At 41.1% G+C, this 15,679-nt stretch overlaps 1 protein-coding gene across 11 annotated transcripts in view; it reads left to right on the forward strand.

Moving 5' to 3' along the window:
* Positions 1–15,679, forward strand: part of RNFT2 (ring finger protein, transmembrane 2) — a 58,426-nt gene that overhangs the window by 37,568 nt on the left and 5,179 nt on the right. For 10 of the 11 annotated variants that reach the window (XM_078381635.1, XM_078381640.1, XM_020813605.3 and 7 more), the window contains 2 exons: positions 648–713; positions 3,153–3,254. The exons of the other annotated variant lie outside the window; for it this stretch is intronic. In XM_078381635.1, the coding sequence (XP_078237761.1) occupies positions 648–713; positions 3,153–3,254 (168 nt within the window). The remainder of the gene's footprint in view (positions 1–647; positions 714–3,152; positions 3,255–15,679) is intronic. 11 annotated transcript variants of the gene reach the window in all.

The following is a 15,679-nucleotide window of genomic DNA, read 5'->3' on the forward strand; positions in this document are numbered from 1 at the left end:
GCTACACAACATCAATTTCAAACTTATCAAACAAACAAATGTCTCGCCAATCATTTGGAAAATTCCAGGAACAAGGTATTATTTTCCAAAATCTTTCAGAGGCACTTGGACTGATAAATCCTTACCCTCTTATGGGGGAAGACTTGAAGCTGTCCTGCTAACATTCAGCTTTTATTACCAGTAGTGTTTCTACCCACCCACCCCATATGATAGGCCTAATTATTTTTTTAAAAATTCTCTTGAATACAAGAATATCACGACATACTGCATTAGATACAGCATGACAGGTGAGTCTGTGAATTCAATTTCAAATAGGTTCTTGGAGGCTGAATAAGATAAGGTGTGACCAAAGTAAATCAAAAGATTAGGACCCAAAGAACCCTCATATTTTAGCTTAAAAGCTTTTACTGCTAGTAATTGAGCCAGTGAGCGAAAACATATTCAAAAACTGGGAAGACACTAAATGATGGTGTCTTGGGGAGCTCCAGTCAGTCCCAAAAGAAAGCTATTGTCTGGAGAATTCTTGAGGACCGGACTGATACTAGGAGGGCTGGATTTAGCACAAGTACCTGATTTTTTCCCCTGAGCAGCAGAATGAGAATGAGCATGCTCCATTTATACTAAATATCTACACCTTGCCCTTCTAGTCTTTTGACATCTGTGGCCGTGTGGGAAGCTTGCGGAAAGCATTAAAGGTCCTTTGTACTTCCCAGGTAGGTCAGCAGCTGCTTTGCATTTAAGATATTAAGATAACTGCATGCTTACCAGTTTTCAGGGAAGGTCTTTTTCAGAGTGGGGGACTTGTGACTTTTGTGACTCACTGTCAAGTCAAACGTAAGTTGCGCTGGTAACTTGACTTGGGGTTTCTGGGACAACTTGTGACTCAATTTATGACTTAGAGCCATTTGTCCAAGTGGCATTGTCACCTTCTGCTGCCTCTGCCATCTTCAAATGTAGCACATCAGCGGATCAGAGGGCCTTTCATGGTGATGCTGTAGCCTGCCATAGTGAGGACAGGTGTTCCAATCTGCCTTTTCCTGTAAGTTGACCTGGTGACGCTCTAGCTTGCCATAGAGCGTCACCAGGGTGACTTGCAGGAAGAGGCAAATTGGAGGAACTGCCCTCAGAGAACAGCAGGCTAGAGCATCACTATGAAAGGCTCTCTGCCTTCCTCCTGCTTCAGAGGGCCTGCCTGTACTGGCTTATCAGGTGGTCAGCATATGTGTCCGGGGAGGCAGTGCCCAGGCTCCCAAATGAAGGTGGCGGCAGCAAGCAGGTCAATGGCAGTGTGAGTGGGCAGCAGAAGTCCAAGTTTTTGGTGCCAAGTCTTGAGTCCCAAGCCTCAGGTGCCGCAAGCAACTCATGATTCAGACTTGGAGCTTGGGACTTGATACCAAAGACTTGGACATGGACTTCAGACTTGGGTCCTGAGACTTACCAACATCCCTGATATTATTATTGGAGAGCTGGACAATTGCAATGAGGATCACTGTGGGTTGCTGTAGGTCCAAAGGGATTGACTCACATAACAGACTGGGTGATATTTTATTTAAAAGTCCTACTCAGTGGGTGTCCCTGGAAGATCTCATACAAGCTAGTCTAATGGTTCCTAATCTTGGGTCCGCATATGTTCTTGGGATCAAACTGACATAAGCCTTAACACTAGCTGGGCTAGCCTGGATTTCTGGAATTTGTAGTCCAAGAACATCTGGGGGGGGGGCAAAGGTTGGGAAGCACTGACTAGTCAAATCTAGCCCCCTTCAGATGTGATGGGCTGTTAATTCCCAGCATTCCCAATTTTGCAGATGTGCCAGGTTGTGCTAAGGAGAAAGGGTTGGCAGTGACTGACAGTAATCCCTTCCTAGTGCCATGCATCATGGCAAACCCCCAGCAATATGGCAGCTCTCAGATTCACAGGCATTTCTCTGCACTGAAGCCTGAATTTGGCCTCTCATGATGCTAGTTTAATATTTTAAAACCTTTAAACCTAAAAACATTATTCCCCCCTTCTAACATGCTCCATTCAGTAATTTTATTAGAATTTTTGAAATATTGCATTTATAAGCAATTTCTAAATTGAAGGGCAGAACTTTTATTTTCAATTGTCAGTTGCACATAAAGGCTAAGCTAAAAGCTCATAGGCTGATGCAATAATCTCTACATGCTAAGAGCAGTAGGTATAAATGTTTTCTGAATAATAATTATAATACTGAATTTTTTTTCAAATACACATTCATCTTCAGAAAGCCCTGGGGGCTCATGTTCCAGTAGCTGAAAATTGTCACACTAGTGATCAGTTATGTTACTTATTGCAGTACAATTTCAAGTTAGATTAGTTTGTTGGCCTTATTGTGGGGATTCTTAGACTTCAGGCAGAATATCTAAAGTTCTTTCTCAAAGCCTGTCATTCTCCTGAAGAATGATAGGCTCAAGAAACTCAAAATATTTGCTTTTTGGTTCTAGTGCAGGTATGAGAAGCCTTATACCCTTCAGATATGTTGCCTTGCACCTCCCATCAACCTCTCCTTGCATGACCAATGTTGATGGATAGTAGGGAAAAAGCAAAGTACGCTTAAAGCTCTGGGTGGTTTACAAGCTAATTATGCAGGCTACACATTGCCCCCCCCCCAAGCAAGCTGAGTACTCATTTTACCAACATTGGAAAGATGAGTGAACTTTGAACTGGCTAGCAGAGTTCGGCTGCAGTAGAGCAGTTTAGTCCCTGCGCCAAGAGGCTGAAGCTTTCTCATCTCCATTCTGTGGAAGATAAGAAAGGCCCTGATATGGTCCTTCATCTAGACGCCACATTTCTGTTGATACCCCCAGTACAAAATTTGGGTTGTTGTTGCTTTTAAGACCCTAGATCTTTTTCACAGGTACCACTTACAAGCCAGCTTTCACCCATCCTGAGAAATAGGTTTATCTCAGTGGTCAACAAGATGCTTGTGGGAAATTCACAAGCAAGGCATGAGCTCAATCAGTGTCTCCCTATCATTGCTCTCCAGCTACACATAGCTAGTGTATGTCACAGTTACGATTACTAGCCATTAATTTTTCTAATCTTTTAAAACTATATTCAGTTGCTGATAGCTATCAGTGTCTCTTGAGCGAGTGAGTTCTGTTGCTTTAGCAGTGTGCTTTCTCTTTGACAGAGCTATGGGATCCGTGCAACTAACCAACAGTGCAGTGAGGCAGGCGACATCTGTGCCATCTGTCAGGTGGAGTTCAGAGAACCTCTTATCCTCTTATGCCAGGTGATATTTCCTATATTTTTTCAAAACAAAGTAGCACGGAATAGCTTGGACAAATGGAAACCTGCTTACTAAACCTCCTGAATGTACCTGTGGGCATTAGGGATGGGGAATACAGGGCTCACTGTTGGAAAACAAACCAGTCTAGGAGTTGGTATTGTATGGCGCATAGACATCAAGCTGCCCATGATGCCTCCACAGTTCTCCAAGCAATGCCATTTCCAGATCTTTTGACAAAAATGAAGAATTGTACCTTCAGAGGCCTCTGGGCCACAGTTCCCAGTTGCTGGTGTCGTGTTCCCCAACCACATAATCAGAGAATCATAGATCTGTAGAGCTGGAAGAGACTGCAAGGGTAATTGAGTCCAGTCTCCTACTAGTGTAGGATATCCACGGTGAAAGCATCCCTGATAGGTGACTATCCAACCTCTGGTTAAAACTTTTATGTGAAGGAGAATTTACCTGTTCCCCCACCCCTTGAGACAGTTCCTTGTACTGTTGAATGGCTCTTGCTGTTGGGGAGAATTATGCTTTCCTTTTTTTTAGCTTGACTCTATTAATTTGGGTCCTATCCTCCTGAGCTACAAGAAGCAAGTCTACTCTATCTTCCATGTGACAGCCCTTCAAATTTGAAGATGTTTGTCATATCATCTCTTGGCCTTTTCTTCTCCACGCTAAACATGCAAGTTACCTCAACCTTTCCTCATAGGTGAGGGCAGGAGTTACGGCATTGGATATATTTAAAATATTTGATTGTGTGGAATGGCCACCATTAAAAGTAGTGACAGCTATAGTACGATTTGGGAAATCATTTTTAAAATATGATAAATCAACTTTATTCAGAGAATACTGCTATAGCACTAGTAAATGATGGACTAACAGATCAAATATTCCTAGGTAGAGGTACTAGACAGGTTGTCCTCTTTCCCCAATATTATTTGCTTTAGTTATAGAGATACTAGTGAATGCTACTAGGCAGGAGAGAGCAATAAAAGGTATAGGTATCAAAGATAAAATTAGCTTATTTGCGAATGATACAATAGAAGATCCACTGAGAGTTATGGATCAGGTTGAACAACATCTGAAAGAGTTTGAGTAGGTGACAGGTCTACAGATAAATTGGCAAAAGTCAGAGATGATATTATTTATTTATGCTAAAGATAAGGAAGAAAGAATTAAAAGGGAATTTGAGATTAAAATATGTAAGAGTATAAATCACTTGGTTATAAATATTATGAACAAATTATTATATTTAGGAAATGAAAATTTTGCTGAAGTAAGACATTAAAGATAAATTAAAGGAGTTAAGAAGAATAGAATTATTATGGTTTGGAAGGATAGCAATATGCAGAATGAAAATATTGGCGGCCAACATTATTTTTTTATTCGGGATGATACCAATAAAGCTGTTAGAGAAAGATTGGCAAAATGTAATTAACAACTTTTGTAATGGTGATTAAAAAGCAAAGTTTAATAAGAAGTACTGGTATAAACATCAAAAACTAGGAGGATTAGGTAAAGGTAAAGGTTGCCCTTGACATTTAGTCCAGTCGTGTCCAACTCTAGGGCGCAGTGCTTGTAAGCCATCTCCCTATCTACAAGGAGATTAAGGGGAAGCCGGAGAAGGAGAGATTTCAGAAAATTAGTCAGTCCTTGTGAGCTAAGACGAGCCCTAGATCTCAGCCAGGCCCTGCACTAATTTTCCTTCCTCAAGTCCATCCCCTTTGTTAAGTAGAAACAAGAAACACAGACAATTCATGAGTTTACACTCAGGCAAATCTGGGCTCTATATGGTAGCAAATACACATGGCCAATTAGATAGGTTAGTCTGTTCAAGAAACCAATGCATGCAATACCAAAACATTACTGCTTTATTAAGACATATGGTTCAGAAAAGAATTCAGATTATAGTAAAGCATTTCAGTTAGAAACATTTTCATATCAAGGCTGACAAATCACCCCCACCACTCCAGCTATGGACTTCACAGTCCATAGTCCAACAGGTAAGGTAAAATCCAGTTGTAATCCATTAGTCCATGTAGGCAAAAAGGCTCCATTCAAAAGTTATAATCCATTTTGGGAAAAAGCACATGCCTGTCCTTTCTCAGTCAAACTCCATCTTTTTTCAACTTCTACCAACTTCCTTCTTCTTCCCAGGATGCCTCATAAGGAACACCCCCTCCTGGGTCTTGTTGTCCCGCCTAACTTTCTCATGGGAGCTTGAGTTGTTATGTTTTGTAGCAGAATTATTATGACTACCAGGAATGTAACTCTCTGGCTCTCCTTAGCAACTAGATAACCAGAGAACGAAGCTTCTCTGAAACAGCCTGTAAAATTTTCCTACCACAGACACAGACATTAAATCAAGATAGATGCTATTGGGACAATTTTAGGACTACATTTCCCATTCTCATAACACATAAAAACACAAATCATCACAGTGCTCAACTCCTTTTCCAAGCCATAGAGTGAGCGTTTTGTCCAAAGGCAGTTTTCATGGTCACGTGGCCAGCACGACTAGACACGGACTGCCGTTACCTTCCCACCGAGGTGGTCCCTATTTATCTATTCGCATTTACATGCTTTCGAACTGCTAGGTTGGCGAGGAGCTGGGAGAAGTGACAGGAGCTCACTCTATCACGTGGATTTGATCTTACGACTGCTTGGTCTTCTGACCTTGCAGCACAGGGGCTTCTGCCACCAGGATTAGGTTTACTTAATATAAAATTATATTATATAGCTAATTAAATGAGAAACATGGTGGATATTTTAACACAATCCAATAAATTAATGTAATCAAGGTTGGAATTTCAAGAGATTGGTAACAACGCTACAATGGACTCAAGTTATTAGAAGCCAGATTTCAATTGAATATCAGGAAAAACTTTGTAACTACAGTATTAGAGCAGTAAGACAGTGGAACCAATTACCTTGAGAGGTGGTGACTGCTCCAATACTGAGGCATTTTTTAAAAAACTTAGACAACCACCTGGCATATATCCTTTGATTCTTCATATTGGCCTCTGTGAATGCACACAAATGGGTTTTACTCTGCGCCTGCGTGGGATATTCGGAAGATTCTAGAGCTTAGAAAAAGGAAACAATTCAGTTCCCCCCCCCCGGGTGCAAGCTCCACCTCCTCAACCTTCCTTTCAGTTCCTTTATTTCCATCATTGGGTTAGGACATGAGGAACAGTAGAGCATTAAGGAAAGTAAATTCAGCTTTGATAGAGAATCTACCTTGTTTTATTTTTTTCCTAATCATTTATTTTGTTTATTATTATTATTATTATTATTATTATTATTATTATTATTATTATTATTATTATTATTATTATTATTATTATTATTATTATTATTAGTATTAGTATTAGTATTAGTATTAGTATTAGTATTAGTATTATTAGTATTATTAGTATTATTAGTATTATTAGTATTAGTATTAGTATTAGTAGTAGTATTAGTATTAGTAGTATTAGTATTAGTATTAGTATTATTATTATTATTATTAGTAGTAGTAGTAGTAGTAGTAGTAGTAGTAGTAGTAGTAGTAGTAGTAGTAGTAGTAGTATTTCATAGCAATAGATCTCCGTTTCATCTTTTTTCGCTACTCTCCCGCCTTCCCCCTGCCTTTCCCCTGAATTCCCCTCCTTTTATTTATTTTTCTGCTTCCCCTTATTTTATGGCTTCTCGGGCTTTAAGAAGTGTTCCGTTTGTCTACAAAAAAATCCTGTTAACACATGATCTGTGCTTATTTTGCCTGGGGGAATCCCATCAGACCCAGTCGTGTGCTGCATGCAGAAACTTTTCCAAACTAGCGATTAAGGTGAGACTCCAGCGCTTACAGTCCTTTCTTTACCAAAAGACTCTGAACCCTGCCATGGAGGTGCAAACCCTGCCCTCTCCTAACCCTCCAGGACCTGAGGTTATTAAATCTGTCTCCAGTCCAGCTGCACAATCCTTATCCAGCACGGCTTCAGTACTTACCAAGTCCAAGGACTCTCTTAAGCTGGCCAAATTAGTCTCCACTAAGGCTCCACCATGGCCAGTTGATCCTGCAAAAAAGAAAAGAGACAAGATAAAATTAAGAAACAAAAGAAAATTGCCAAACCGGCTATCGCATCCCTTCCTTCGGCTCCATTACCATTGGAAGAATCCTCAAGACAAGATCTTGGGCTCTTAGATAGGGAGGAACGCGCCATTCCTCCAGCCGAAACACCTCATGTTATTCCTAACTTCTCTCCAAGTTCAGGCCATTGTAAGGCTGACGCACCTTCTAGCCCGGCCTTGGCCCATTCTAGCCCTTGATCCTCACGGCGGGCAGATATTGATATCGAATCTGAACAGAAGTCCACTATATGCCTTCCTAAAAAGAGAACCAAGAAGCACAAACATACTTCTCCATACCAACCTTATAGCCATGAGGAGCAATACTAACCTCCAGAGGGTCCACCACAGTACGGCTATCCTTACTTTGATCAATACCTCCCATATCCGTACCATGGCTATGGCTATCACAATGAATATAGGGGTCTTAATTATCCGCCACCACCTTGGTACCTTTCTGTGGCCCCACTGCCAGATGTCCCTTCTGAATGCCGAGGGAATGTTTCTGCTCGCTGAGTCGAACCACTTCAAAAAAGAAAGATGGTACCAGAGGTCTCTATACCAGCTAAACAACCTAAACACCACAGAGGCCATTCCTCAGTAGAAGCAACTGTGATGAGATGGGTTTTTGAGTTAAAATCTTTTAAGGCATATGGGTTTTGTAATTAAGAAATAAGCCAGAGAGGTTCCATCTTGTTTCTTTGTATAAAGTATCTTTGCTATGCTGACAAGTTGTTTTCTAGGCGAGCAGAGAGAATGTTATTCTGAAAGCCTGAGAAAGGACTCTGTGTGATTAGATGGGAATTGTTGTGACTCTTTGATAAAGTACAGTAACCCAAATAACATCTGGTGTGTATGAGAAAGAAGTCATGTGGTACAACAGGACTGTTTGCCTAGTAACGAACTCTGATTGGATGACATCGTGGGAAGGTGCGATAAGCCCTTGCCAGTTACTCTTGAAAAAGGAACTTTTTCACTATGGACATTGTCTTTCAAGACCGATCCTTCAGTCATTCGTGACACATGGGACTAACCTTTACTATACTGGATTACCTATGGACTTATGGGATTTTTCCCTAGGGACTATGCATGGACTATTTTCTATGGACTGTTCTATGGAATATTCTTTAGGGACTTCTTTTCTTGGAATACTCCATATGGACTATGCTCTTGTAATTTTGTAAGGACTATGGTACATTTACTGGATTTGACTTTTCTAAGGATAATGGGACTTTTACTGAATCTTTCTTTTTAGTACAGGATTCTTGTTCTACAGGATCACTGAGGACTATAGCGTTTTTATAACCTACTTGGTTTATTTTGTTTTTACTAATGATTTCCTGGACTGGAACTGTTTTTATTCTTTTTAATGGCTTTTTGTGTTTTTGTAAGGTTTTTGAACTCTTTTCTATTTTTCATGTTTTCTTTGCCTCACTACATCTTTGTAACTAATCAGCACAATGCTAGTTTATTTGCTTTGGTTTAATTTGGCTTTGATACTTAGTAACATGCTTATTCTTTAATAAAATAAAGATTATAAAACTCATTTGGTTTCCTGAACAGTACACTTGTCATAGGGTCATCTGAGAGTGCTGCCTCGGCCTAGCTTACTTAGAGTCCTGTCAGTGGTGCAAGTTAAGTCTAAGGACTACAAAGCCCACTTGACCTTTTCATAATAACACATGAGGGTACCAGGGTGTTCTTATGTGGGCAGACCTGTGAGAAGGAGTGTTGTATCATAGCTAGCTGAATTTGGACTCATTCAGCCCATTTTAGCATGTGCAAACTCCTGATTGCTCTCTGTCCAGGCTTACACGTGTTTTTGGACCCGTGTTTGCTGACAGCAACCACGCTTTACTCCAGCCAGGATACCGAGCCTTTCTCTGCATCTACGGATGCAGTCGGATGCTGACCCTCCTTCGAGGATACATTCAAGGGGTTTTCATCACTCGCCATTGAGGGCTTCTATCTCTTCTAATAAGGATGACTCATCATTGTCAGGTGTATCCGAGGCTCAACACCCCTCCGCTGATACCACAGACAGTCATCCCCTATCACCTGCGGATGACTATACATCTTACACCCAACTCATACTGCGCATGGCAAAGATCCTGCAACTTGATGCTCAAATATCGTCACAGGAGGAGAAAGACTTAGTATTGCATAATATGGACCAGGATAAGACGCTCCCACATAGTTTGAACCTTATCCCAGCACTTCTTAAGCTTGTTAAAGACTCATGGGATAAGCCACCCTCAACTCTTCAAATTCCACAAAGGGTTGAACATCTTTATAAGACGCGTGGATTGGAATCGGACTTCTTAGCCAAACACCCGATTCCTAATTCAATAGTGGTTGAAGCCACGCAATACAAGTCCCGCACTAGGTCTCTCACGACACCTGTGAATAGAGAGGGATGAAAAATTGACTCCTTCGGGAGAAGACTTTACTCGCTAGCAGCATTAATGATTAGGATCTCCAATTACCAGGCAGCAATGGGCACCTATCAGAGACATTTATGGGACAAAATCCTCCCTGCTCTGGAAGCAGCACCAGAGCCATCAAAGACAGAAATCCTGGACACCTATACAGAGGCTACCACCCTTGCAAAAGAGCAGAGGGTTGCGGAGAAACACTGCTGACACCACATCAAAGACCATTGTCAATGATACCAAGACTAAGATTGAGGACCTCCCTTTCGATGCTGTTGGGTTGTTCAATGCAAAAACTGATGACATAATGGAAAACATCCATAAGATGAGGAAAACGGCTAAATCATATGTTCCATGCCAACCATATAAATACCAGAGGCCTCCTTACAAAAGGCCTTTCTACCACCTGCAATATCAATCCCAGCCCTTTCGTCACAATAAGGAGCAACCGCAGGAAAGGATCTACCAACCACCACAGACTAACCCCCTGCAATTTAAACAGCAACAATACCAAGGCACCAGACAGCCTCTTCGTAAAACACGAGGGGTAAGCAATATGCCTTATCACTCTTATAGCCACACGAGACTCTCCCTGTTCCTCCCAGAATGGCAGAAAATTACAACTGATACAGTAAATGGGTTCTGGCTATTATCGAAAAGGGCTACCTCATAAAATTTGCAAAAATCCCTCCACCAAATTTCATTAAGAACACCTCCTTCGCAGTACTCTTACGACAGGAAATATCATCACTCCTCAGAAAGGGTGCTATAGTCAGAGTTCCATCTTCTGACTCTAATAATGGGTTCTTCTCCCGATACTTTGTAGTCCCTAAGAAGGATGGAGGTATTGGCCAATCATGGACCTTAGAGACCTCAACAAATTCATACTGTATAGAAAATTCCGTATGCTAACCCTTTATTGCATTCACCCTCTCCTATCCCAGGGAAACTGGTTCGTAATCATCAACCTCAAAGATGCATATTTTCATATATCAATACATCCTACTCACCAAAAGTTTCTCAGATTCCAGTTCGAGGATACAACATATCAATTCTCTGCTCTCCCTTTCAAGCTCTTGACAGCCCCCAGGGCATTCACCAAATGTATGATTCCCGTGGCAGCGTATCTCTGTATCAGGGAAGAAGCGGTCTTCAATGACTGGCTCCTGGTTGCCCAATCCTACCATGACGCTGTAAGAGCCACAAAACTCACACTGGACACTTTAGACAAACTGGGTCTAAAGAGAAACCGAGAGAAGTCTCATCTAGAACCATCCCAGCTGGTGAATTATATCGGAGACGAGCTCAACGCCCTAGAAGCAAAGACCTTCCTACCACTCCAAAGAATCATGAAAATTCAAAAGGCAGTGCACCGATTCTTGCCTTACAAGACTGTAACTGCCCATGGCGCACAACACCTATTCGGCCTCATGGCGTCCACAACATCAGTCGTCCTCCATGTCAGGTTGAAGCTGAGGACGCTCCAATCCTGGTTCCTCTCTCATTTCGACCCCATAACAGACAGCCCACTAAAGAAAATGCTTATACCACCAGATCTGGCAGACCAACTCACTTGGTGGTCATCCGTCCACAACTTATCAATGGACAGGTCCTTCGAACCACCTCACCTGTCCATACAGGTAACCACGGATGCAAGCCCCTCGGGATGGGGAGCACACTGCCAAGAACTCCAGGTCCACAGTTTGTGGACAAAAAGAGAGAACTTCACATAAATCAGTTGGAGATGATGGCTATCATGAACGCGTTTCAAGCCTTCCTACCACGCATCAAAGAGCAGTTCAACTTGTAATGGACAACACTACGGCCATCCATTACATAAACAGACAGGGAGGGACACGCTCTCTGTCTCTCCTCCACCTCACCATAAAATTTTGGGAATGGTGCCACAGTCACCATATTTTTCCTCAAGCCATCCATATTTCATCAGAGGACAACTGCCTTGCGGACCGCCTCAGCAGGCTTCCCGCGTGCATGCACGAATGATCTCTAAACGAGACGGTCTTCCAAGACATCTGCTTCAGATGGGGCCATCCAACAATAGACCTCTTTGCCCCCTGTTGCAATGCGAAGTGCTGCAGATACTGCTTGAAGGCAGGCGTAGACACCGAGTCACTCAGAGATGGTTTCATGACAAATTGGTCAGGAGAACTTGCCTACATTTCCCCTTCAATACCCATGTTACTCAGTACGGTCATTAGTATCATCCAGTACCGAGCGGATGTGCTACTCATCGCCCCATGGTGGCCTCGACAGCAATGGTTTGCCCACCTGAAAATAATAACAAAAGAGTTGTTTCACCTACCTGCAATACCATCTTAATCAACCTATCATACTACCAACATTATTTCCATCTCCAGCTTCACTGCTCGAGCACAAGCTTAATACGCTAGATGTGAAAAGAGCCCTGTCTTTCTGTCTAAATCAGAACTCTTTAGACGTTCACAGAGACTATTCATATGCTATGACGGTCCCAACAAAGGTACTCTGGCCTTTTCTCAGACGATATTGAGGTGAATAGTGCAAACCATCCAGTTAGCCTATCAACTTTTAGGCAAACCGGTACCAGACTATTTGAAGGCACATTCCACCCATGCAGTTTCCACATCAACTGCTCTGCACCGTGGCATACAGATACAAAATACCTGTCGAGCAGCTACCTGGTCCAACCCTCTGACGTCTGTGAAGAGCTATCGCCTTGATGTCAGAGCCAAAAATCATTTTGCATTTGGAAGGGTGATACTGACATCCTTACTACAGTGACGGCCCTCCACCCGATGAGTAAGCTTGCTAATCACCCATTTGTGTGCATTCACAGAGGCCACTACGAAGAATGTTAGGTTACCTACCTGTAACCATGGTTCTTCTAGTGGACCTCTGTGAATTCACACATCCCTTCCTTCTTCCCCTCTGTCCGTCACATTGCCTTTCTTCTCAATACCTACTTTTTGGTAACGGCAGACTAAGGGAAGTGAAAGGAAGGTTGAGGAGGCGGAGCTTGCACCCTGGGGGGGGACTAAATTGGCGCTGAGTAAAACCCATTTGTGTGAATTCACAGAGATCCACTAGAAGAACCATGGTTACAGGGAGCAGGGAGTTAGACTTGATGGCCTTATAGACCCCTTCCAACTTCACTGTTCTATGATTTTATGATAACCCAGAAAATATATTTTTCTACAAAATACAGTGGTGCCCCGCATAACGACCGATTTGTTTAACGATGAATCCGCATAGCGATTGACTTTTTGCAATCGCAAAAGCGATCGCATACCGATGTTTTTAATGGTAAAACATCAGTTGGGGTGATCGGTAAGCGTTTTGCTTACCGATTTTCGCATAGCGATGTTTTAAAAACAGCTGATCGGCGGTTCCAAAATGGCCACCGGGTAAAGAAACTGGCCGCCCGCAGTGTTTTGGCCCCCTTTCCTCGCTTACCGGGCAGCGAAAATGGCGGCCGCATGGAGGACTTTTGCAGAACGGTGAGTTTTTTGCCCATAGGAACGCATTAAACATGTTTTAATGCGTTCCTATGGGCTTTTTTGTTCCGCATAGCAATGAATCCGTATAGTGACAACTTTTTCGGAACGGATTATCATCGCTATGCGGGGCACCACTGTAATATTAGTATTGTAAGGATTGAAAATACCTTTTTAAAATGATACAAATCTGGCATAAGAAAAATATTTATCCCATTACACCCTGTAGCACTATTAGAGAAATTCCCAGGGAATTTGAAAAGATGTTTGGAAAAGATATTAAGGAGGAAACATGTTATTAGGATAAAAGACTGGATGGAGAGAATGGGTACTAAAAAGCAAATAATAGTGTTATGAAGGGAACAATTGTCATGGCTTGTTATCCAGTTGGAGTGTTGGACTAGAGCAGCGATGGTAAACCTATGGCACGCGGAGCCCTTGCTGCTGGCACACAAGCCACAGGTCACCAGATCGCTACTCCCCCCACCCCTGCGCCACCCCCACCCCCACGCAGCCAAACCTCAGGAGCTAGCTGCAGCCAGAGCTGGCACTTCGGCAGGCGGATCCGGTGCAACTGGTGCAGCGGAGGGGGCTTGAGGCACCTCCCTGCTGCGATCACCACTTCCTGGTCTGCCGCCACAATTCCCCCTTCCACCACCACTTCTGGTTCCGGTTTCCTGGGTCTGAGTCCAGGGAACCTGGGCACACCACCCGCTGTCCCACCCCCACCCCAGTTTGGGCACACAAGCCCAGAAAGGTTCACCACCACTGGACTAGAGAATGGGTAAGAAGAAATGGTAAATGTATGGAGCTTACCAAATTTGAAGAAAATGTGTTATAGATTGAAAAGGAAAATGGGCATAAAAGAATGAAGGGAATGATAAGTAAAATTTATAGTGTTAACAGAAGTAGAGGGTCAAGATGAGGTTTTAAAGATCCTATGGGCAACAGATTTGGGAGAGGAAATATGTACTCAGAAGTGGAAGAATATATGGAATAAAAGAAAAATGTATGTCTATAAGAATAAAAGAAAAATTTTATAAATCAGTTTGGAGATAATACTTAACACCAGTGAAACTGAATATATGGATAAAAGTACTCCAAAATATGTTGGAGGTGTAAGCAAGAAGTGGGAACCTGCTTCCATATGCAGTAGGAATGCGAATATATAATAATATATATTAAATTCTGGAAATTGGTTTTCAAAGAAATAAGTGAAATATTAAATTTATATCTAAAAATATGTCCAGAAATAGCACTTTATTTATTTATTTATTTATTTATTTATATATTTATATATAACTTATATGCCGCCCACACTACCCGAGGGGGAATAATGGTATTCAACAAAGAATTTATTATAAATTTAGTAACAGCAGCTAAATTAATAATAGCAAAGAACTGGAAGGTTATGTGTGGTCTCCAACTAAATGAATGGTAAAAAGAAGTGTGGAATATAGTTATTAATGATAAATTAACATGTGAAATTAGAGTAAGAACAGGAAAGGTAATTAAGAATGAGTTTGGAGATATATGGGGAGAATTTATCGATTTTATATAAATAAAGGGGAAGGATTGTATAGTCTATGTATTTTTGGAAGGGGAAATGGGGCTCCATAAAAGGAAGGAGTAGATTATCTCCACTGGTCCTAGTGAAGCGGAGCACAATAAGTGTATATCTAGGGATTTTTTTGTTTATTAATATATTTTTTAAAAAGAGTGCTCTATATTCATTCTTTATCAACATCTTATATGTTGCACTTATTATCCTCCTTCTATTTTTATTACTTTCCAACTTCTCCATTTTTTCTAGTAATTTTTTCAGATTTTATCATCATTCAACCCTTTCCTTTTTTCTCCATTAATTTATGCAGTCCTCTAACTGAATTATATTCAACCCTGTAATTCTTCTCCTAATAATTGTTTTATTTGCTATCTGTTATACATCTTTATCCAATAACTTCCAGTCCTATTAAAACCCTTTTAAACTTTCTCTTAAGATTTAAGGGAAGGAACTTAGTACTCCCCTATAGTTTTCTAATATTGTAATATATGATTTAAAAAGGGATTATCTATATTTCTAACAATAGCTTTAATATTTTATTTTAAAAGTATTTTCCATAATTCCTTAAACTCCTCTTCATTCCAGATTACATTTTTACTATTTACTATAATATCTGGAATGTGTCTCAGTTATTTTGCTATGTAATATAATATTTAGTAAACTTAAGCTTCACTCTCTTTATGATATGTACCATAATTTTTTTCTTTACCCTTGAACTTTTATTTCCACTGCAAAATATATTAATCATATTCTGTCATTCTTTTAATTCCTTATCACCTATCTTTATGGTACCATCCAAAATGAATAATAATAATAATTTAGGGATAATCT

This window comes from Pogona vitticeps, chromosome 14 (genome assembly GCF_051106095.1).
Source record: "Pogona vitticeps strain Pit_001003342236 chromosome 14, PviZW2.1, whole genome shotgun sequence".
Taxonomy (NCBI): Eukaryota; Metazoa; Chordata; class Lepidosauria; order Squamata; family Agamidae; genus Pogona; species Pogona vitticeps.